Source organism: Malaclemys terrapin, chromosome 15 (genome assembly GCF_027887155.1).
Source record: "Malaclemys terrapin pileata isolate rMalTer1 chromosome 15, rMalTer1.hap1, whole genome shotgun sequence".
NCBI lineage: Eukaryota > Metazoa > Chordata > Testudines > Emydidae > Malaclemys > Malaclemys terrapin.
In genome coordinates, this window is record NC_071519.1 from 11,815,048 (window position 1) to 11,838,997 (window position 23,950).

Below are 23,950 nucleotides of genomic sequence, written 5' to 3' on the forward strand. Positions count from 1 at the left end.
TATCACTGATGAAGTTTACAGATGAGACAGAGTTTGGGAGAGTGGTAAATAAAAAATAAAATATATGGAGATATACCTGTCTCATAGAACTGGATAACGTTTCAAAGTCCCTTCAAGTCCAGTCCCCTGCCTTCACTAGCAGGAGCAATTTTTTTTGCCCCAGATCCCTAAATGGCCCCCTCAAGGATTGAACTCACAACTCTGGGTTTAGTAGGCCAATGCTCAAACCACTGAGCTATCCCTTCCCCCAAAGTGGATGAAGTGTGTCTGTTGGTTCGGGCTGCAGCACTAGGAGTCTGGGAAGTTTTTGCAGCCCTGGCCAGGGGGTTATTTCCTGTTCCACAAACAGGGGAAGTTCCACACCCAAACCCAAGGAGTCTGCTCCTTCAATGTGGGGCCTAATCCGAATTCATTCTGGCAAGTTTGTCCCCTCCTCTTCCCCACCCTGGGTATTTCCTGCCCAATTCCACCTCCAGGAGCTCCCACCTTTCTGTAGATTTACTGCCCATCTCCCTCCAGCCAGAACCCACCACCAGCTCTGCGATAATCCCATACCTCAGCTAACTCCGCTGCAGCCATTGCCTTTCCTCTGGAAGGGTGGGACGATCCAGAGCAAAACATGGACGTTATTCTGTAGCCTGTCGGGGCGAAAAGAACAATTGGAGAGATTTCAGAAGAGGCTTTTGTCCATTTCACACAGAGGCCCCACCAGACTTTTTTCCATGGCAAGTGACTATCTAGGCTCTCCCACAGTGATTTTATTAGCGGTAGGTCTTCCCACCAGGATTAAAGCCTCCCAGGCCTACTCTACATTATAAAGACCTCATCTACACTAGGTCAACGTAAGCTGCATGGCATTGACTTAGTTGCACGTGTTTCTGCACTTAAATTTCTCTCCCACCAATGTAAACTGTCCATTATGCCAACACGGTAACACCCCTTCCCCAAGCAACACTGAGCCATGGTCGACGTACTGAGGTCAACACAGTGCAAGTCTTCCCCCCTTTCCCTTCCTGACACCTCCACCCTCCAGACACACAAAGGGCAAACCCCACTGGGGCCCAGTCTCTTCCACTCCTGAATCCCCCAGTTTGCTCCCTGGGCAGATCCTGGCAGGAGCTGAGGGCAGCCGCTTCACTGCTGCACAGGCAGCTACCAGCCCTCCCTCAGGGATATTCACAACCAGGGAGCACATTCCCAGGGGCTGTGAAATCCGAGGCTCCCGGGATATTTGTGCAGAGTCACTTCCCTGCCCAACCCCAGCACTTTCCCTGAGGTCTCTGGCTCAGCGTTTGGTGTTGGCAGAGCCAGGGGTGACTGTAGGGGGCTACTTCCAGCCACTGGAGAAAGTCTCTCCCCTTGGCTGGGCACTGAAGGCGCTTTAACAAAGGTCTCTCCATGGCACAGACCCTGCTGGGGCAGAGGAGCTGCTCGGCCCAGCGTTCCCAGATCACACTGGAAGCAGCGTGTGACGCAAGAAACTCAAACTGGACACCTTGAGTGGAAAGTAAGAGAGAGCAGCCTCCCTTCCGTCAGCAACAGCCAGCGCCCCCAGTGACAGTAACTAATGACACCACCTCCCTCATGTTAATCCAGAGTCACGCCTTGTCTTTATTGCAGTGTCAATCCAGACACTGGAGTCGATGAGACTGGAAATGTGGTATAGGAGGAAGGAGCCAAAATCCTTTAAAACATATAATGGGGGATCCACCCTTCCCCGCAACCACTGCTACCCACATCTGGGGCAAGGACTCAGGGTGATTTGCCAACCACCGTTTGGGCAGGGATGGGGGTTTGGATGTAGCCAGACATATTTTATCAGAATAATAATGACCAGCAAATTTATGAGTTTTCCAATGGTCCCTCACAAGGCATAATTTGTACAATGATTATTGCAATCGGGTGTAGGGTGTGGACACAGGGCTACATTCTGTCACCTCCCCCCCGTGCCATCCATTCACACAGGTCCAGGCCAATGCTGCTTTAACAGGAGAGGGGAGGGGATGGAGGAGCCAAAAGACTCAACAAATTCCCATGTCCTGTCCCTGGCAAATAACGATCCCAGGGACCCAGCTCAGCACCGGGGGAAAGACCCCTCATGGGGACGGTCTGTGCTGGGTTATGGGCACTTGTCTGGCACAAGCAGTGTCAGCATGTGAGGGTTTAATACAGGCGGTGGCTGCTCTGGGCATGGCCTAAGGGAGCAGGGACCCGGCCATGCACAGAGCAGCCCCAGGAGGGGAGGAAACCCCTCACCCCGCACTGGGGACAGGGAAAGTCAGTCAGGGCCCAGCGCAGTGTCCTGTTAGCAGCTGGGAGACACCGTACCCCAGACAGCGAGCGGGAGGCCCCCGGCTTTCATAGAATCGTAGGCCTGGAAGGGACCTCGAGAGGTCGTCTAGTCCAGTCCCTGGCACTCAAGGCAGGACTCAGTATTATCTAGACCATCCCTGAGAGGTGTTTGTCCATCCGGCTCTTAAACATCCCCAATGATGGAGACTCCACAACCTCCCTGAGCAATTTACCCCAGCGCTGAACCCCCGACAGTAGGGACGTGTTTCCTCCTGTCCGACCTGCCCCGCCCCGGCTGCCAGTTAACCCCGTGGCTTCTGCTCCAGCCGCAGCGGTTCCGGGGAACGATTCTTCCCCCTCCGCATGGGCCTGAAACCTGGTCTTGCCTCCCGCTCGGCCTCTTTCCCCGCAGCGACTGTGGGGCGAGTCGCCTTCACCTGCAAACACGCTGCTGTTAACGGAGATAACGGGGGGGGAGGGGCACGGGGCCGGTGACGGAGATAACGGGGTGGGGGGAGGGGCACGGGGCCGGTGACGGAGATAACAGGGGGGGGGAGGGGCACGGGGCCGGTGACGGAGATAACAGGGGGGGGGAGGGGCACGGGGCCGGTGACGGAGATAACAGGCGGGGGGGGTGAGAGCAGGTAACGGACACGGGCTCGGGCCGCGGGGGGGCCGGGGCGGGAGCAGAGGGGTCCCGGGGGCACGCGCACTAGAGGGGAGGTGCGGGGCGGGGCCCGGCCACACGCGGTGCCGGCGGGGGGCAGAAGAGGCTCCGCGGGTGGAGGGTCCCCACTCACCCGCTGTCGGTCCCCGGGCCCGGCTCTGCCGCGCGCGCAGGGCTAGGGGCGGGGAAACGCCCCCTCTCCTCGGGGCGAGCTGCGCCTGCCCGGAAGCTGCCGCTCGGCGGCGCGCGGGGCCTGCTGGGAAATGGAGTCTCCCGCTGGCTCTGGGCCGGCGCCGCGCATGCGCAGCGCTCAACGACTACTGGCGCGGAGCGGCCGGGGGAGGGTCCGGTTCTGACGTCGCCCTAGCAACGCTGCTGAGCCCGCGAACACTGGGAGCAACCGCCCCCTCCCAGTCATGGGGCCCCGCCCCGCCCCTGCTCCTCCCCTTTTACCGAGGCCACGCCCCTTTCTCATTGTCTTCCGCCAAGGCCCCGCCCCTACTCCTCCCTTCCCCAAGGCCCTGCCCCGTTCCTCCCCCTTTACCGAGGCTCCACCCCTCCTCCTCCCTTTTCCCCGAGGCCCCGCCCCCTGGGCAGAAGCTGGAGCTGCTGGGGCGTCTGGGCCACTCTGGGGAGCCCCAGACCCTCCCCCTGCCCTGGGCGCTGCGCCCTGGCAGTGCCGTAGCCAGCTTCTAAGAGGAGGGGGAGCAAACATAAAAAAGGAGCCCCCCCTTGGCTCCTCTGGCCACGCCCCCCTTGGCTCCTCCTCTGACCACCCCGCCCCTCCCCCCCATGGCTCCTCCGGCCCTGCTGTGCCACCCCCGTGCCCCGCCCCTCACGCCTCCGGCCGCGGCTGCCAGCCGCCATGCTGCGCTCCCCCCTGCTCCTCCAGCCGCGCCCCCCCCGCTCCTCTGGCTGTGCCCACCCTCCCCCCATAGCTGCCGGCCGCGCTGGGGGCCGCCAGCCTGCCCCCCCCCCTGCTTCTCCGGCCGCGGGGCCTGCTGGGAAATGGAGTCTCCCGCTGGCTCTGGGCGGGCGCCGCACATGCGCAGCCCTTAGCGACTACTGGCGCGGGGCGGCCGGGGAGGGTGCGGTTCTGACGTCGCCCTAGCAACGCTGCTGAGCCCGCGAACCCCGGGAGCTCACTTCCCGACTCCAAACTGATTCGCGACCGACCGGCAAACGTCTGGTATCACCAGCTTCCACACTGCGATCGCCATGTGCTTCTCCACCGAGAGGGCAGCTCTCATTTGGGTGTCCTTGCGCCTCAGTGCTGGGGCGAGCTCCGCAAACAGTTCCGGGAAGGTGGCTTTCCTCCTCCAAAAATTCTGTAGCCACTGTTCGTCATCCCAGACCTGCATGACAATACGATCCCACCACTCAGTGCTTGTTCTACGAGCCCCAAAGCGATGGTGCACCATGTGCAGCTCTTCCAGGAATGCCAAAAGTAATCTAACATTGCTCCTATCCATGGCAGACAGCACGTCAGGCAACTGTGAATCCTGTTGAGTTAGGAGCTTCACGAATAATGGCACTGCCATTCGGGATGTGTTAATGACAGTTAGCGGAGCATTGGAGAGCAGTGCGGGATCCAGCCTTTCACACAGAGATGACAGGGCCAACAGCAAACAAGGGCCATTGAAAAATCCCGTGAAAGAAAGTGTTGTCATGGTACATGTAGGTATGAATGATATAGGGAAGGATAGGAGAGAGGTCCTGGAAGGCAAATTTAGGCTGCTAAGTAAGAGATTGAAGACACCATGGTTGCATTGTGTGAAATGCTTCCAGTTCCACCCAGAAGTAATGTTGATTTCTGCTCATTTATCAACAGGCCTAAGGCCCGACAGGTGGCCAGTGCTATGTCCATGCAGCATCCAACCCTTTTCCTAGTACATGTGAGACCCAGGAGAAAATAATTTTGCCAGCTGCATTGGTGGTATAGTGGTGAGCATAGCTGCCTTCCAAGCAGTTGACCCTGGTTCCATTCCTGACCAATGCAAGGTGTGTTTTTTTTTACCTTGTCCAAAATGGGTTTAATGTCAGTCACATTGTGTGATAATCACATTCTCAATAACCCAAATCCCAGCAGGTCACTAAACACACTGCAGGGGACAGGACCATGTAGTGAGCTGTAGGACGCATCCTTGTCTTACTGGAGAAAGTCAGAAACCAGGGCAACAGGCATCTGTAGCTCGTTGTCTTGTTTGCACCATGCTCAGGGGAGAAAGTGCACATGTAAAGTTTTGTGACAGGTTTTGCTGCTACAGATTCTTTTGTGTTCCTGTAATAATACCACAAACCAAAGTTCAGCACCAATGTGGACACAGGCACGTCCCTCAGAGGCAGCTGCAAATGTTACTTGTCTGCGGCTGAATTGGGCCTTTCACCTCTTGTTTCACCAGTGCTTGGCTGGGCACTACACCCGCTGGCTGTAGGAGGCAGGGCTGGCCCAGGTGTCAAACTGGAGCCTGGCAGGGCAAATTCAACCATCCCACCCCTGGATCTGCCCCCGCCTGAGAAGGTTGGTTTGTGTTGGGAGTGTGCAAAGCAGAGGAACACGGATCCAGGCCTGAGGTTTGTTGTTTTCTGAAGGGTTTTGTGGGTAGGAAGGCTCATTGGGGAAAGGGCTGGGTACCAAGCTGAAGAGAGTTCTATGGGAAGGAGGGGTAGAGACTGTAACCATCCAATGAGGATGGGATTCAAATCTCTGCGGATTAGCAGTCCATCACCTTAGCCACTCGGCCACCTCATCTGAGCCGTTTAATCTCATTTAACACTTCCCAAAGTCAGTGCTGCTCGGAAGCTTTTTGCCAGGACAGGGAAGGCCAGGACGGCGGTGCAGAGGGGAATTGGGGTGCCACCCAACATACCAAATCACTAATTACATACTTTTAAATTCGTTATACATATTTATTTGTACTTAAAATAAAAACATAAGAATGCTCCAGCCACGGAAGGGTTGCACAGCCGGCATTTCACAGGAGAACTTTAGATTATACTTAGATATACTTTAGATTCTAGAAAGTAAATCACAGAATACAGTAGTTTGTAATTGTCACCCCTCGCCCCCAGAGCAGAGCGGCGGCTCAACCGTGGCACAGTCATTCCCCGGGCTTCCGCTGCTCGCGGAGAAAAGATGACGCTGAAGAGAGAACACAAGAAAAAACATCCCCCCGCCCTTTTCCTTCCTTCTCCACCTCCTCCGCCGGCACCAGCTGGGCTTCAGAGCCACCAGGAGCTCTGCCCACCAGATTGTGGCTTTTCTGCTGTTCTGTCGAGGTCCCCTTGGATGTCCTGATCGAGAAAACAGAAAGCTTGGAAGCCGTGTTAACTTCCAAGTGACAGGTGCCTACTTTAGTGCCGCACGCTTGGTTTCCAGGCAATGGTTCCCTTATTTCTTGGTGGCACATAAATTATTATTAATAACCAGTCCAGTAGAGCCTAGAAGCCTCACGTGAAGTCAGGCTAGCACGCTGTGCTAGAAGCTGTACATATAGAGTACAAAGAGTTTACAGAGGGCGGACGAAAGGAAGTATCCCCGTGATTTGGGGTCTGTTTACACTGGAAAAAGGAGGTGTAATTCCGGCTTGTGTAGACATACCTGTGCTAGCGCTGATCAAGGCTAGTGTGCTAAAAATAGAAATGGAGCCACAGTGGTGCAAGGGGCTAGCCATCCTGAGTGTGATCCCACCTGAGACCCTTGATGAGCACTCAGGTGACTAGCCCCTCCTGGTGCTCATGCCATTACACTTCTATTTTTAGCACTCCAGTTTGATCCGAGCTAGCACCAGTATGTCTCCTCCAGCTGGGCATGATGCCTCCAGCTCCAATGTAGACGTACCTGCAGATGGAGAACAGAGGCACGGTCAGACTCAGTGACTTGTTCAAAGTCACTCAGGGAGTCACTGGCAGAGCTGGGAATTGAACACATGTCTCCTGCTTCCATACAGTTGGATTGCTGCTTCACCTGGAGGTCTCAGGACAGTAATAGGCTGATTAGGCCTCAGCTGGAGTATTGTGTCCAGTTCTGGGCACCACCTTTCAGGAAGGATGTGGACAAATTGGAGAAAGTCCAGAGAAGAGCAACAAAAACTATTCAAGATCTAGAAAACATGAGCCATGAGGGAAGATTGAAAATACTGGGTTTGTTTAGTCTGGAGAAGAGAAGACTGAGAGGGGACATGAGAACAGTTTTCAAGTATATAAAAGGTTGTTACAAGGAGGAGGGAGAAAAATTGTTCTTCTAAACCTCTGAGAATAGGACAAGAAGCAATGGGCTTACATTGCAGCAAGTGAGGTTTAGGTTGGATATTAGGAAAAAGTTCCTAACTGTCAGGGTGGGTAAGCACTGGAATAAATTGCCCAGGGAGGTTGTGGAATCATCATCACTGGAGATTTTTAATAAAGGTTAGACAAACACCTGTCAGGGATGGTCTAGATAATACTTAGTCCTGCCACGAGTGCAGGGGACTGGATTAGAAGACTTCCTGAGGTCCCTTCCAATCCTATGATTCCACTGTTGTAAATGTCCTGTGTCCCATGGGCATGAGCCATTAAAGAGCTGCATGTTCATGTAGTGCATTGGGAGGGGAGATCAATCACTTGTCAGAGTCCCTGTGCGTAGAGGAATCCTGTATGTCCTGGTGTGGCCATTTCCTTTCCCTCCTTTCAGAGAAATGTTTTGCTATTTTGCACAGTACAGACGCAGGAGCAGGGACTGCCTCCATGTACCAAACACCCAGAGAAGCTGACAAACACACTTAAGACCAGGCAGCCGTCCCTGTTAAAACCATCTCTCTTCTTCAGCTCAGTGACAGCCTGAATCGTCCCGTATCCCTGCAGAGCCCCAGGACTGGAATCAGCAACAGACCTCTCTGTAGGTAGTGGGAACGAACACGAACACGAACATTTACCTTAAAAGGAGCTAAGGTTTGTCATTCTGGTCATTTATCTTTGTTTCCCTTCTCTGAGGGGAGAGGTGGGGTTGGTGACACCTCCCCCTGGGATGTAGCAGCTCCATCCCCAGTCACGGTGGGAACCTGTCTGTGCTCAGAGGTGACAGGTTGCTGCCTGTCCACCCATCCTACTTATCAGCTGTCTGTCTCCGGTTCCTCCCTAGAACATCTGGTTCAGCGATGGACTTCACACTTATCTCTTAACACCCATTCCTCATTCACACACAAAACAGGATTGATTTACACACAACATTTTGAACAGGAACATCAAATTGCAATGCAAAGGAAAAACAATTCTTGAATTCTTTTACTTCTTTTAAAATGCTAAACCTACAACAAAGTGTTGACCTTAAAAGGTCTGTTACTGCCTTGAAATCAGTCCAGACCCAGATTCCAGCTGACGCATCATTACCAAATGGCCCATTAGGCCATTCCTTTCTGCAATTCAAAAAGGGTGGCTGGCGGGATATGATTATATGATACACCAATAGATTTAATACACGCTCCATTATTATTGTGATTATTTTTTATCCTTTATTTTAAATTATACAAAATACCAACCTAAAATCCTACTCGTACAATACCTCACCCTGGGATGTAGCACACCTCTCCCCATCTTTCAGCCACTGTGGAGACCTGTCTGTCCTCAGAGCTGACAGGTTGCTGCCTGTCCACTCATCCTGCTCATTAGCTGTGCAGGAATGAATCATTTTGCTAGTACATGTGGCACCTGGCAGAGCTTTTTTTTCCACATGCATTGGTGGTATAGTGGTGAGCATAGCTGCCTTCCAAGCAGTTGACCCGGGTTCGATTCCCGGCCAATGCAAGGAGGTGTTTTTTGCCTTGCCCAAAAGGGGTTTAATGTCGCTCACATTGGATAATAATCACATTCCCAAATCCCAGCAGGTCATTAAACACACAGCAGAGGATGGGACGATGTAGTGAGCTGTAGGAAGCGTCCATGTGTCATTGGAGAAAGCCAGAAACCTGGGGAACCGACTTTTGTAGCGCCTTGTCTTCTTTGCACCATGCTCAGGGGAGAAAGTGCACATATAAAGTTTTGTGACAGTTTTTGCTGCTACAGATGTTTTGTGTTCCAGTAATGATACTGTGTGCAGATGTGGTCGCCCCATCTCAAATAAGGTTCAGAAAAGGGCAACAAAACTGATTAGGGGTATGGAACAGCTTCCTTATGAGGAGAGATTAATAAGACTGGTGTGATGGGTTCGGTCACAGAGATCCCCTTGGGACTGTCACCTGACGTGCTGAAATTACCTCTGAGCCCATTTTCCCTGCCAGTTTGGGACTTCCAGAACCCTGCCTTGTTAAGCCAGACATGCTAGCCTGCTGCAACACAGACCCAGGGTCTGAACCACGCCCCAAAGCTGCAGACTTAACTGAAAACAGCTCAGCAGGTCACCTGTCTCCAGCACCCAGACACCCAGCTCCCAATAGCATCCAAACCCCAAATAAATCTGTTTTCTATAAAACTTTGATAAAATCTATAAAGCTGATACAGGGTACATTCATAAATTGTCCGCCCTCTATAACACTGATATGCATACATATGATATACCCCAGGTATTAATCATTTACTCTGGGTTTATTAATAAACAAAAGTGATTTTATTAAGTAAAAAAAAGTAGGATTTAAGCGGTTTCATGTAATAACAGACAGAACAGTGATACACTTGTGACATTATGTCCCAGTGAGAGCAAAGCGCCACCAGAGCTGGAGTTGTGGGCTGCTGTGGTTTCCTTCCCAGATGCTGGAATAATTTACAGCATGGAGACCTGACTCGGGGCTGATGAGCATGAAGATCTGAGTTAGCCGTTTGCTCAAAAGCTCGGCTTTCCCATTGAGGAATCAGCCCCCAGTCTCCTACGGGACAGGCAGGAACACTCACCCCTATACTAACGAGGAAGAAATTAGGAGCTGCTTTTGCACAGGCACAGAGGAGAATCAGCCAGGGAAGCTCCTCAATGAGCTGTGGCTGCCACAGACCCAGCTGGGACGGGGTTGGTCTGGGATCTGTGGGGGGTTTGCAGTAGAGGGAAGGGCCGAATTGGGGGCATTGTCCTGGGATTCCTAGGGGCTTTGCCAGCAGGTTGGGGGGTGGCATTAGGGTCTGAGGTGGGGCAGTAGCAGGCAAAAGCTTGCAACCATAAGCTAAACCCCACCCCACAATGCATTGGGCAGTGTCCTTTGCCTCAGTTTCCCACCTGGCAGTGGGAAAGTCTGACAAACAAATGCCCCTTTAACACATCACACTCCTCTCCCTCCATGGCACCCCACTCACAATTGTCTGTGCTGGGTTAGTGCAGACCCAGCCTTCAGAGGTGTGTTCACAGGGTTCACCTCCCAGCTCACAAGTGTCTGTGGTTGCTGTGCAGAGCTGCAGTTGCTACAGCTGCTTTTCTCGGCTGCTGGCTACTCGCTGCCTTTTCTGCCGTGTTCTGAGGTTCCCCTGCTTAACCCAGGCTTTCAGTGATTTCAGCTCTTCGGGACTGCCCTGGGTAGCCGGGAACCTCACTGCCAGTACAGCCTCTGCCTTGGCTTTCCTTGCACCAGCGTCCTGACACCAGGTCTGAGACAGAACGCCCAGAGGCACTTATCAGTAATTCCACTCTGCTAATCACCGAACAGAAACAACAATTCTCCCTGGAGCGTAATTAGCTTTGTCTTCAAACACTGAACAGGTCAGACCACGCATAGGACACTTCAAGCACAATTCCCCTCCTCCTCCTCACTTTCCCTGTCATTTGGCGTCCCTATCCCCCTGGTCAGCGAGTAAGGCTCAGTTTAGGGCGACCTGTCTTTACTAGAAAGGTAAGGGTAACAGCCCTCCTGTGTACAATACTATAAAATCTCTCCTGGCCAGAGGCACCAAAATTCTTTTACCTGTAAAGAGTTAAGAAGCTCAGGTAACCTGGCTGACACCTGACCCAAAGGACCAATTAGGGGACAAGATACTTTCAAATCTTGGGGGGAGGCTTTTGTTTGTGCTCTTTGTTTTGGTGTTGTTCGCTCTTGGGACTAAGAGGGACCGGACATCAATCCATGTTCTCCAAATCTTTTTGAACAAGTCACTCATATTTCAAACTTGTAAGTAACAGCCAGGCAAGGCGTGTTAGTTTTATCTTTGTTTTCTCAACTTGTGAATGTTCCCTTTGCTAGAGGGAGGTTTATCCCTGTTTTGTTGTAACTTTGAAACTAAGGCTAGAGGGGGTTCCTCTGGGCTCTTTGAATCTGATTACCCTGTAAAGTTCTTTTCCATCCTGATTTCACAGAGATGATTTTTACCTTTTCTTTTTAATAAAATCCTTCTTTTAAGAACCTAACTGATTTTTCCATTGTCCAAAGACCCAGGGGGTTGGGTCTTTAATCACTTTCTAACCAATTGGTGAGGGTATGATTCTCAAGCCTCCCCAGAAAAGGGGGTGTAAGGGTTTGGGGGATATTTTGGGGGAAGAGGAACTCCAAGTGGTCCTTTCCCTGTTTCTTGTTAAATCACTTGGTGGTGGCAGCGTACCAGGTTTTAACCTAAGCTGGTAGAAATAAGCTTAGGGGGTTTTCATGCGGGTTCCCACATCTGTACCCCAGAGTTCAGAGTGGGAAAGGAACCCTGACACACACCCTTCAATCAGTTGTATGCAGGCCAATAAAAGATATAACCTCACCCCCCTAACCTCTCAATCAGGGCAGGGTAAGTAAGCTCTGCTGCCCTTTACTCAGGCAATAAGGATAACAACATCTCATTGCACTCATGTGTTTTGTAACCCAGCACCAGCCAAAACTGGCCCTTTTGGCAAAGCCGCCCCATCATGCTGCGTAGCTAGGCGGAGTAGGTGGGTCTGTGCAAACACGGTCTGTTCCTGAAGTCTTTCCCCCAGCTCATCACTAGATGTGAGGGGGGAGCTCACTCAGACCCTGCTTACACTAACATATTTTAAAACGCCTCATTGTCCCTACCTCTGCAGGGCTTTCTGGCTATTCTGGAGTAGCTCAGATGAGGTGGCCGAGTGGTTAAGGTGATGGACTGCTAATCCATTGTGCTCTGCACGCGTGGGTTCGAATCCCATCCTCATCGGCTGTGTTTAATCTTCTTTCCCCACCCATCTCCTCCCTTTGGTACAGTGACAGACCAACCCCTGTTGCTTCCTGCAAACAAAAACCTTCCCAAGGTGTCAGACTTGCCTCCGCGATCCCTGCTTGAAATAAAACCAATTGAAATATGAGATTTCTAAAAAAGTTCAGGAGTCCAGTTTTTATCTCCAAAGGTAACATACTCAGAACCTCCTCCAAACATCCTGGGACTTCCCCCAAATTATTAAAATGCCCCATCCACAGCGAGCCCATGACAGTGAAATACAGACAGAGTGTCTACGCCAAGTTATTCTGAAGCAGGCAAGTGAAACATTTTTCTCTGTGCTTCCCTTGGAGAGGTTTGTTTGCCTAGGAAAACAAAATCCCCCAAATTGAAAATTCTCTGCTGAAAATCCAGTCCTGCTCTGTTTTGGCACTTTGATTTGACTGTATTGTTGTTCTTCTCTTCTGGTTTCTGAATTATTTCAGGTTTTGGTTGGCAAAAAAACTCAGTTTTCAATTTCTAAGCACAAAGGGAAAAAATATATTGAAAATATCTACATTATACACATACATCTCATCCCTGGGGAATTAAGAAATGAAATGCTCCCAGCCCCAGTTATGAAGAGAAAAGAGAAGGCAGGGGGAGAGATGAGCAGAGCTTTTTATTTAATATGGAAATTTCCAACATGCTGTAAAATCCAGAAGCCGATTCACAAACAAAATCCTAGCAAGAAAAACTCCCCGAAGGAGTCAGAATCACCTGCTGCTGGGGGGAAGGTGGGGGCTGTGGAATGGGATTGAAGAGCACTGTGTAGAGGAGAGGCTGTGGGTCGTGATTGAAGGGCAGAGTGCAGAGAAGGGGGCTGTGGGTTGGGACTGAGGGGCACTGGGAATAGGGGGGTTCTGGGTGTGTGTGTTTTCCCTCTGTGCCGCCCCAGCCGTGCACAGACAGCTGGCACGGCAAACCTCAAGCTAACCGCCCAATGACCACAAGATCTGTTAAGGAACAAAGGCACCCAGCCAGGTTTACTGTCAACAAAGCACGGTACTAGTATCCCGTAGATTCTATCAGACCACTAGTACACGTATTCCCGTACAATGGACCAGCTCAATGAAAGGCGGGACTTTCCGTTCCTCCCTAGGCCAGACAGAGGCAATCCCTCTGAGATAAATCTATATACCCTGATACAAACAAGTTGGAGACCCATACTAGATCTCAGAGTGCTCGACAAGTTTGTCAAGGCTCAAAAGTTCAAGATGGTCATCTTATCGCTGATCATTCCAGCATTGGAACAGGGAGACTGGTTTTCAGCCTTCGACCTCAGGGATGCCAATTTTCACATCTCAGTCCTACCCGCTCATGGACAATTTCTCAGATTCACTCTGGGACACAACCACTCCCAATGCAGACTGCTCACCTTTGGGCTATCAGCGGCCCCGAGAGTATTTTCCAATGTTCTCTCAGCGGTAGCTGCTCATTTACACTCTCAAGGGATAATGATTTACCCATACCTGGACGATTGTCTCCTCGGAGCCTGATTTCTCTAGGCGTCTCACCAAGTCACTGATACTGTGATACATTTGTTTATGGAACTGGGTCTACCCTTCCTAGCAGGACGCGATTAACGGCCCTGCACACTTGCGTTGACGCAGCCCCAAGAGTTCACTTCCTGACTCCAAACTGATTCGCGACCGACTGGCAGACATCTGCTCTAGAGGTGATCCTGGCAATTACAGACCGGTAAGTCTAACGTCGGTACCGGGCAAATTAGTCGAAACAATAGTTAAGAATAAAATTGTCAGACACATAGAAAAACATAAACTATTGAGCAATAGTCAACATGGTTTCTGTAAAGGGAAATCGTGTCTTACTAATCTATTAGAGTTCTTTGAAGGGGTCAACAAACATGTGGACAAGGGGGATCCAGTGGACATAGTGTACTTAGATTTCCAGAAAGCCTTTGACAAGGTCCCTCAGCAAAGGCTCTTATGTAAATTAAGTTGTCAAGGGATAAAAGGGAAGGTCCTTTCATGGACTGAGAACTGGTTAAAAGACCGGGAACAAAGGGTAGGAATTAATGGTAAATTCTCAGAATGGAGAGGGGTAACTAGTGGTGTTCCCCAAGGGTCAGTCCTCGGACTTATCCTATTCAACTTATTTATAAATGATCTGGAGAAAAAGGTAAACAGTGAGGTGGCAAAGTTTGCAGATGATACTAAACTGTTCAAGATAGTTAAGACCAAAGCAGACTGTGATGAACTTCAAAAAGATCTCACAAAACTAAGTGATTGGGCAACAAAATGGCAAATGAAATTTAATGTGGATAAATGTAAAGTAATGCACATTGGAAAAAATAACCCCAACTATACATACAAAATGATGGGGGCTAATTTAGCTACAACGAGTAAGGAAAAAGATCTTGAAGTCATCGTGGATAGTTCTCTGAAGATGTCTGTGCAGTGTGCAGAGGCGGTCAAAAAGCAAACAGGATGTTAGGGATCATTAAAAAGGGGATAGAGAATAAGACTGAGAATATATTATTGCCCTTATATAAATCGATGGTACGCCCACATCTCGAATACTGCGTACAGATGTGGTCTCCTCATCTAAAAAAAGATATACTGGCATTAGAAAAGGTTCAGAGAAGGGCAACTAAAATGATTAGGGGTTTGGAACGGGTCCCATATGAGGAGAGATTAAAGAGGCTAGGACTCTTCAGCTTGGAAAAGAGGAGACCAAGGGGGGATATGCTAGAGGTATATAAAATCATGAGTGATGTGGAGAAAGTGGATAAGGAAAAGTTATTTACTTATTCCGATAATACAAGAACTAGGGGTCACCAAATGAAATTAATAGGCAGCAGGTTTAAAACAAATACAAGGAAGTTCTTCTTCACGGAGCGCACAGTCAACTTGCGGAACTCCTTACCTGAGGAGGTTGTGAAGGCTAGGACTATAACAGCGTTTAAAAGAGAACTGGATAAATTCATGGTGGTTAAGTCGATTAATGGCTATTAGCCAGGATGGGTAAAGAATGGTGTCCCTAGCCTCTGTTTGTCAGAGGATGGAGATGGATGGCAGGAGAGAGATCACTTGATCATTGCCTGTTGGTCCACTCCCTCTGGGGCACCTGGCATTGGCCACTGTCGGTAGACAGGATACTGGGCTAGATGGACCTTTGATCTGACCCAGTACGGCTGTTCTTATGTTCTTATGTCTGGAGTCACCAGCTTCCACACTGCGATCGCCATGTGCTTCTCCACCGAGAGGGCAGCTCTCATTTGGGTGTCCTTGCGCCTCAGTGCTGGGGCGAGCTCCGCAAACAGTTCCAGGAAGGTGGCTTTCCTCCTCCAAAAATTCTGTAGCCACTGCTCGTCATCCCAGACCTGCATGACGATACGATCCCACCACTCAGTGCTTGTTTCACGAGCCCCAAAGCGATGGTGCACCATGTGCAGCTCTTCCAGGAATGCCAAAAGTAATCTAACATTGCTCCTATCCATGGCAGACAGCACGTCAGGCAACTGTGAATTCTCTTGAGTTAGGAGCTTTATGATTAACGGCACTGCCATTCGGGATGTGTTAATGACAGTTAGCGGAGCATTGGAGAGCAGTGCGGGATCCAGCCTTTCACACAGAGATGACAGGGCCAACAGCAAACAAGGGCCATTGAAAAATCCCGTGAAACAAAGTGTTGGGGAGGAGCCAGTTGTCATGGTACATGTAGGTATGAATGATATAGGGAGGGATAGGAGAGAGGTCCTGGAAGGCAAATTTAGGCTGCTAAGTAAGAGATTGAAGACCAGGGACACCACGGTTGCATTGTCTGAAATGCTTCCAGTTCCACCCAGAAGTAATGTTGATTTCTGCTCATTTATCAACAGGCCTACGGCCCGACAGGTGGCCAGTGCTATGTCCATGCAGCATCCCACCTCATCTTGCGAACAGCCTTTGATCAGACAATCGTCGTGGTACGGATAGATGTGAACGCTTCGACGTCTCGGGTAAGAAGCAATCGCTGCTTTGTAAATACCCTTGGGGCCGCTGACAGGCCAAAGGGAAGCACAGTGGACTGATAGTTGTGTCAGCCCACCACAAATTGGAGATATCTCCTGTGTCCACAGAAAATAGAAATGTGGAAATAAGCATCTTTTAAGTCAAGGGCGGCATACTAGTCTCCCGGATCCAGGGAGGGAATGATGGAGGCCAGGGAGATCATGTGGAATCTCAATTTCTTGAAATATTTGTTGAGGTGACACAGGTCCAGGATGGGCCACAGGCCCCCTTTGGCTTTTGGGATTAGGAAATATCAGGAGTAAAACCCCTTCTCCTTCAAATCCTGAGGGACCTCTTCCACCGCCCCCACACGCAGGAGGCTTTCCACCCCCACCCCCACCCCGGACAAGAAGTTGCTCATGAGAAGGGTCTCTGAAGAGGGATGGGGTTGGGGGGGTGAGAGGGAGGGAGGGGTGGAGCAAAAACTGCAGATGTACCCCAACAGTCGCAGTGCTGAGTCCCCAAAGGTCCCATGTTATGTGGGACTACGCAGTGCGAAAAGAAAACAGGTGGTCCAAAAACAAAAGGAAGGATCCTGGATAAAGTCTGGTAAGCCACCCTTGGGCACATCCTCAAAAGGCCCATCTGGACCCTCCAGAGTATCTACTTGAGCTCGACTGACAGGCTGAGGTAGAAAACGGGTTGGTGATGCGTATAGACCTTCCCTGCCTCGCGGCCCCCCAAAAACCTTGGAGGCTGAGGTGGCCTAAAATGCTTCCTGGAGTATGGAGGCATGATGTCCGCTGGAGCTGCCGGGAGGGAGGCCTTAGCTACCGACTTGCCCTCCTCCAGAGAACTCCTGCCTCCATTCCTGCAGAGGGGAGTCTCTGAATTGGGCCGAGTCCCACAAATTAAAGTCAGACCTCCCCAGCAAGGCCTGCTGGTGCGAGATATGGAGCTGGAGGCTGCCCGTAAAATAAACTTTCCTCCCGCACGAATCCAGTCTCTTGGCCTCCTTATTTTTCGGGGTGGTGCTGGGCTGTCCCTGTCTATCTCTCTCGTTGGCCGCCAATACCACCCTTGACCCGGGAGGAGGATGGGGTCTGCCAAAGGGCCTTTAGTTCTTCCACCTCCAGCCCCAAGTTCCTGGCGACCTGCTGCAGGAGCTGCTGATGAACCCTGAAATTCTCCGGTAGGAGCGGCTTCGAGGGACCTGCCACCGCCTCCTCTGGAGGGGGACGACGATGACGAGGAGGAGGCCAGCGCCATTGGAGGGACCGGTACTTCCTCCTCAGTCTGATCCGCTTCCGTCTGGCCCATTTCGGCAACCTCGGTGCTGGGATCAGTGCCGTAATCAGTATCCAGTCACGGGTGGGGTAGGGCCATGGACCGCATCTCGGACATGACTGAGTACGGTCCCTGGGAAGGGGCCCCTGGTGCAGGGGGAAACCCCCACGGGTGCCAATGCATGGGCCAATAACCCAGTGGCCAAGGAGCAGCCGCAACACCAGTGCTGAAGTCTGGTGCATGCATCAGGTACTGATACTTCTTCTGTAACACAAAGAATTCCACCTCGGATCCTCACCTGAATACTATGGGGAGCCGTGCCCATCTCTGCCTCCTGACTGACCTGGGGGCTTGGTGACCAATGGCAGGTCAGGGACCACTGCAGTGGGGCCATGCAGCATTTGCCCTAGAAAGGTGCCGGTCCGGCTAAGGAGCTCTCTGTTCTTTGCACCCTTCTGTCCCCAGTAGCCCTGATCCCTTGGGGAGTGGGTGGTATCAGAAGGGTCATCAGGTCTTTTGCGGCCTGGAAGACCTCCAGAGTCGAGGGGGCCCTCAGGTGCGAGGCACCATCACCGCTCCTGGGAGTCGGAGGTGGGTTCTGGATTGGTCTCAATGCCCTCGTCGCAGACCCTGGAGCCGACCACGGCTCCAAGGAGGACGCGTGGCTAGGCATGGGTTTCACCACGTCCGATACTCTCCGTGTGTCCCGCTCTGGCACCAAAGAGCGCCCTTTTCCAGCGCCCATCTTCTTGTGCCTCTTCCTCGGCACCGGGGATGTAAAACAGTGTTGGGAAGGACATGATGTCAGAGACGGAGGCCGAAGTGCTCGGTGCCGATTCGGAGTGGGACGGCTCCGAGGACGGTCTGAGGACAGGCTCCGTCAGAAGAGCCTTTGGGCAAATGTCTCTCTCTTTCTGAGTCCTTGGCCTAAAGCCTCTGAAGATCTTCCACCTCTCCTTAACTTCAGCCTCCCCAAGGCACTTCAGACAGGCTGAATGTGGGTCGCTCACTGGCATAGGAAGAGCACGGATTAAAGCCTGGATCCCGAGGCATGCCCAGTCCCTGGGATGACATCCCTCTAAGCGCCGGACAGCTAACTACATTCTATATACTAAACTGGGAACTAAATGCACTAATTACAACTATCTACAACAAAACAGAGTCCAAACCATTAGTCCGGGAAAGCCTTGCAGGAGCAAGACGACGTTCCAGAAACCCTCACAAGTGATAAGAAGGTACTGGCGGGGGGGTGGGCGCGGGACCAGTGGCACCCCGTATATTGGTGTATATAAGGCTCCAGGGGGCGCTAGGGCTGGCCCTATGGATACTACTAAGGGGAAAATCTCCAGCAACTGTACACATGGCGTGCACACGCCTAGCACGGAATTGACATGAGCAAGCACTTGAAGAACTGGTTAATATCTAGAGGGAAGCCATGGCCTCTCCTCCTTGAATTAATAAAACGCGGGTGGGGAGGGGGGTCTTTCATTAATACAGACTTAAGGTTGCCTGGTGGGATGTCATCCTTTTGCAGAATCTTAACGTCAACCAAACTTCAACTTCTGAAACCTAGGAAATGCACTGTCCAGTTTGCTTACTTTCAGCCATGCCCCATGTAGCGAGTCGGTGTGGTTCCCCGCCTATCCGGAGGCCGGAGTGGGCGGAGCTAGGGAGCTCACAGCCCGCCCCCCAGAGGGTCAGGCAGCGACCCGGAAGTATAAAGGCTCGCCCTCAAAGCTCAGTAAGGCCCCAGCCACTGGAGCGACCAGACGTCTCCAGTCTAGCTCATAGCTGGGAAAACTCTGCTGCCCAGGGCGGCCGCCAGGAGCCGCCGGGCCTGCCTTGCCCTGCGCCCGCTATCCGGAGAAGCTGCCGGACCTGCCGATCAATCCCTGCCCTGACGAACCCATGGTCCTGGATTCCCCAGAGGCCGACACCAGGACCCAGGTAGGCCCCAAGGAGGAGTGTGGAAGTAGCCCGGGGGCAGCCGACCCCAGTCTGGCTGCAGCACTGCCAGAGCCTATGTCAGTGTGTTGAGGCCAGGATCCCCACTGACAGCAGCGAGTTTCCGTCGCTGCTAGGGCCCCGGGCTGGGACGCAGTGGAGTGGGAGTGCACCCGTGGGTGGCAGTCTCCCCCTCTCCCAGGCCTTTTGAGGCTTGTGGCCTACTATTGTTGCTCAGCCATGACTGAGGGCCTGAGCTCCTCACTTAGCACTATTGCCTGCCCTGAGCAGGGCCGGGCTTACCGTGTTCTTCCAGTTACAGCAAGAGCTGCTGAGGGAGACCCCATGGCCAGACGAATTTCCCTAACTCACCGGTGTGTAGTGAACCAGTGTCGCTCTCCGCCGCCCCGGAGAGGGTTGAGCCACGGCAAACTCTTGTACACCCCAGTATGTCATTAACACACACTGTTTTACGCAGTGGTGTTGTAGCTGTGGTGGGGTCCCAGGTTATTAGAGAGCCTAGATGGGTGAGGTAAGATCAAGTTGGTTCACCTTGACTCTCTGTTAACACTCCTACATTTACTCTGCCAGTCCCACAATGTCTGAGAAGTGGAAACTTTTCACCTCCATTTACAGCCCTTCAAACCAGAACCCACCCCAGCCTCAGCGTGGCCTGGCCTGGCACAACTCCTGGGCTAAATTCCCTCTAAGCTGCCGCGGCTGGGGAAAGGTGCTTCATCCCCCAGAGCTGCCGTGTGTGGGGATAGGTGCTCTCCCCAGCCCCGGCTGCTATAGCGAGAGGTCTGCGGGGGAGTCCTCTCTCCCTGCCGCACCCCCAGGGCAGCCTGCACCCCCAAACCCCTTATCGCTGGCCCCACCCCAGAGCCCGCACCCTCAGCCAGGGCCCTCGCACTATAGGCCAAAAGCTTAATGGGGAGAAATTGTCTCGAGTAAACTGTGCTCCATTTTTCTTATTTTGTTAGCTTTGAATTAGTAAGAAGAAATTGCTTTGGTTTTATTCTTTGCTTTACGTGTTACTGATTGTTTTTAGAAGTATAGACGTGTTATGCCTGCAATTCTTGCTTTTGAAATGATTTACTGTTGTGTGTGTGAGTGAAGAATGTCTGGCATGCTAACAGAGAAGAGACAGCAGGAGCCCGTACTGATGGGCCAGATGGTCAAGAGGGGAGTGGAGAAGTTGAGAGGCACTAACCTTATTATCAGAATCACCCACATGGCACCCACCCTAAAGCAAAGGCAGACGCCCCAAGGACAAGATAAAGAGCGGAGCCAGAGGGATGAGATAAGAAACAACTCCGGACACTCCCAGTAACAACCCAAAATAATGCTGATTGGGAGCAACCTTGACTATCTCATGACTAACAGCTCCGGTGTGACACACCAAGGTTCATAAACTTGTATGGGAACTTACTACTATAAAAGGAGGGTGTATTGCCCATGAGACTTTGGGTTTGTTCTGCATCAACATCGGAGCTTCGGATGCGTCTGACAGAGACCCAGCTCCAGCTCCTCCCCTCCCTTGTTGCAATTTCAACTGGCCACTGGAATGGACCGAACAACACTAAGGACTGGTAACTATAAGATCCAGCTGCAGAACCTTTTGGTGTGTGTGTATATGAATGGAAACATATGCTGATTTTAATGCTTAAATTGTCCTCTCAATATACGCGGTGTATTGCCTTATCCCCTTGAAAAAGAGTCCATGTGCTCCTTATAAGCATAACACCACCCTCATACTTCAACCCTCTATCCTACCCCTGAGCCCCATCCCACACTCTGAACCCCTTGGCCCCACCCCTGCCACACACCACCTCCATATTGGGGCACATAACAAAATTAATTCCGCAAATGGATGTAAAAAATGAGAGGGAACATCAGACAGGGGCCCAGACTGGGCCTCGCCAGGACAGACACTGCAGAGCACGAACCCAAACACCTCCATCTCAGTGACTTCTCCCTGCTTAGCAACACACCTCTCATCCACACTCCCGAAAGCCTGGGTAGGGGGGATTTATTTTCCCTTGTGAAGCTCTGAACCCCCGCCTCCCCCCGATGAAGCTGGAGTGAGAGGTGGCACCTGTGAAAACCAAAGGGTCAATTTGGAGGGAGATGATGAAGTTATGAGGTGGACTGGCTTCACCCAGAATCTCTATGGTTCCAGCCCATGTTACTTATTAAAAGAAATATGACTCAATATCTCTTTTACACGCTTTATTCAAATGAACTAATCCAATCAAGAATACACATTGAAGGTTAATCTACTACAAACCCAACTCAACTAAATAAGGGTTAAACCAGGGGTCTCAAACACGCGGCCTGCGGCCCCCCACCCTCCCCCAGTGTTTAGCGGATCCGGCCGGACGTGCACCGGGGGCAGGGCAGGCTCCCTGCCTGTCTGTCTGCCCTGCCCCCACAACGCTCCAGGAAGAGGCTGGAACCTGGGGAAGGGGGGGCAGAGGGGCTGTGTGTTGCTTCAGGCACCGCCCCCAGCAGCTCCTATTGGCTGGGAATGGGGAACTGCAGCCAATGGGAGCTGCTGGGGGCGGTGCCTGAAGCAACACACAGCCCCTCTGCCCCCCTTCCCCACATTCCAGCCTCTTCCCAGAGCGGCACGGGGGCAGGGCAGACAGGCAGGCAGGGAGGGAGCCTGCCCTGCCCCTGGTACATGCCGGGCCAGATCCTGCCCCCCAAACCCCTCCTGCAGCTGAACCCCCTGCCCTGAGCCCCATGCCACACCCCGCACCCCTCCTGCACCCCGACCCCCCCTGTATCCCAACCCACTGCCCTGAGCCCCATGCCGCACCCCAACCCCCTGCCATACCCTGCACCCTGAGCCCCTGCCCTGAGCCCCCTGCTGCACACTGCACCCTGACCCCCTGTTAATCCATGTAGCTAAGTACCGGTGATGCTTCGAAAACAGGTCTACTTCAAAGTCTTGATGATTGCCCATTGTTTGCCTAAGGACTCTAAGCTGTCAGGAGACCCTGTGTCCTAGTGCACTCTCTCCCTTTATGCAGCTGCTTGAGAGAATAAAATATCTGACTTTGCTGTACCCAATCAAAAAGAGTGAGAATTCTGTTATTCTCTGGCTGTCAAAGGCTTATTTTTTAAAATACTGCCAAAAACTGCCTTTTGATGAGAAAACAGTGATAGCGTACACACTGCAATTGAACTTTTCTCAACAAAAACCACCCAGTTTTGGTGACAAAATCTTCCACCCCAGGGGGGTTGACAAACAGCCAGTGCAGACACCGCACCTTATATTTTTGATTTTATTGGCCTCTAGAAAGTGTCTCACAATTCCCATGCTGCCACTCTGGTCAGTGGTTTGAACTCCACTGCCCTGTAGCCAACCCACCCAAACCCTTGCAAGCCCTGGGAATTTTAAATTCAATTTCCTGCTTGCTGGCTTCCCAGGTGAGCATGGCTGGCTATTGCTTGATTACGAAAGAGAGCTCTTCAGAAGTAACCTCCTGGTAGGCCTGGGCCACAACTGCCTTGCGACCCATATACATGAGCATTTTGCTTAGTTCTGTGTCACATACTGTGGAATATTGTCCTTGAATCATCTGAGACAATATTGACCCAAACTATTGGTATGTCTACACTACGAAATTAGGTCAAATGTATAGAAGTCAATTTTTTAGAAATCGATTTTATACAGTCGATTGTGTGTGTCCCCACTTAAGATCATTAAGTCGGCAGAATGAGTCCACAGTACCGAGGCTAGTGTTGACTTCCAGAACATTGCACTGTGGGTAGCTATCCCACAGTTCCCGCAGTCTCTGCCGTCCATTGGAATTCTGGGTTGAGATCCCAATGCCTGATGGGGAAAAACATTGTCGTGGGTGGTTCTGGGTACATGTCGTCAGCCCCCCTTTCCCTCGGTGAAAGCAATGGCAGACAATCCTTTTGCGGCTTTTTTCCTCTGTTACCCGTGCAGACGCCATACCAGGGCAAGCATGGAGCCCACTCAGCTCACCGTCACCGTACGTGTCCTGGGTGCTGGCAGACGCGGGACTGCATTGCTACACAGCAGCAGCTCATTGCCTTGAGGCAGCAGATGGTGCAGTACGACTGGTAGCCGTCGTCATTGTCGTCGTCTCCTGAGTGCTCTTGGCCGACCTCGGTGAGGTCTGTTGGGGCGCCTGGACATAAATGGGAATGACTCCAGGTCATTCTCTTCTTAAGTTTCGTCTCATGGAGATTCAGTTTGCCTGGAAACAATGATGGCTACAGTCATACTGCACTGTCTGCTGGCGAGCACCCAGGAGACGACAACTGTTAGCAGTCGTACTGTACCCTCTGCTGCCAGCCTACCCCTTGCTCGCTCCTCCCTCCCGCCGTGAAAGCAACGGCCGACAATAGTTTTGTGCCTTTTTCCATGCTGGCGCCATATTGCTGTCAGCATCATCATCCACCCGCCGCTTCTGCTGCCACTCTGCTCTCCTGCAGATGCCATAACACGGCCAGCATGGAGCCCACTCAGATCACCGCGGCAGTTATGAGCGTTTTAAACACCACACGCATTATCCAGCAGTATATGCAGAACCAGAAAATGCAAAAGCAGGTGAGGAGGCGACGGCAGCGTGGTGACGAGAGTGATGAGGACATGGACACAGATTTCTCTCAAAGTACGGGCCCCGGCAATTTGGACATCATGGTGGTAATGGGGCAGGTTCATGCTGTGGAACACCAA

The 23,950-nt window shown here is 51.9% G+C and overlaps 1 protein-coding gene and 2 non-coding genes across 4 annotated transcripts in view; 2 read left to right on the forward strand and 1 right to left on the reverse strand.

Annotated features, from left to right (window-relative positions):
- Positions 1–3,166, reverse strand: part of LOC128822976 (zinc finger protein 420-like) — a 68,825-nt gene extending 65,659 nt beyond the window's left edge. For both annotated transcript variants that reach the window (XM_054004911.1, XM_054004912.1), the window contains exons 1-2: positions 3,093–3,166; positions 556–638 (exon numbers count right to left, since the gene is read on the reverse strand). In XM_054004911.1, the coding sequence (XP_053860886.1) occupies positions 556–621 (66 nt within the window). In that variant the 5' untranslated portion in view covers positions 622–638; positions 3,093–3,166. The remainder of the gene's footprint in view (positions 1–555; positions 639–3,092) is intronic.
- Positions 3,167–8,668: 5,502 nt separating this feature from the next.
- TRNAG-UCC (transfer RNA glycine (anticodon UCC)) lies at positions 8,669–8,740 on the forward strand. The gene has a single exon. It is a non-coding gene; the product is annotated as a tRNA-Gly (tRNA).
- Positions 8,741–11,922: 3,182 nt separating this feature from the next.
- On the forward strand, positions 11,923–12,004 carry TRNAS-GCU (transfer RNA serine (anticodon GCU)). The gene has a single exon. It is a non-coding gene; the product is annotated as a tRNA-Ser (tRNA).
- The last annotated feature ends 11,946 nt before the right edge of the window (positions 12,005–23,950 follow it).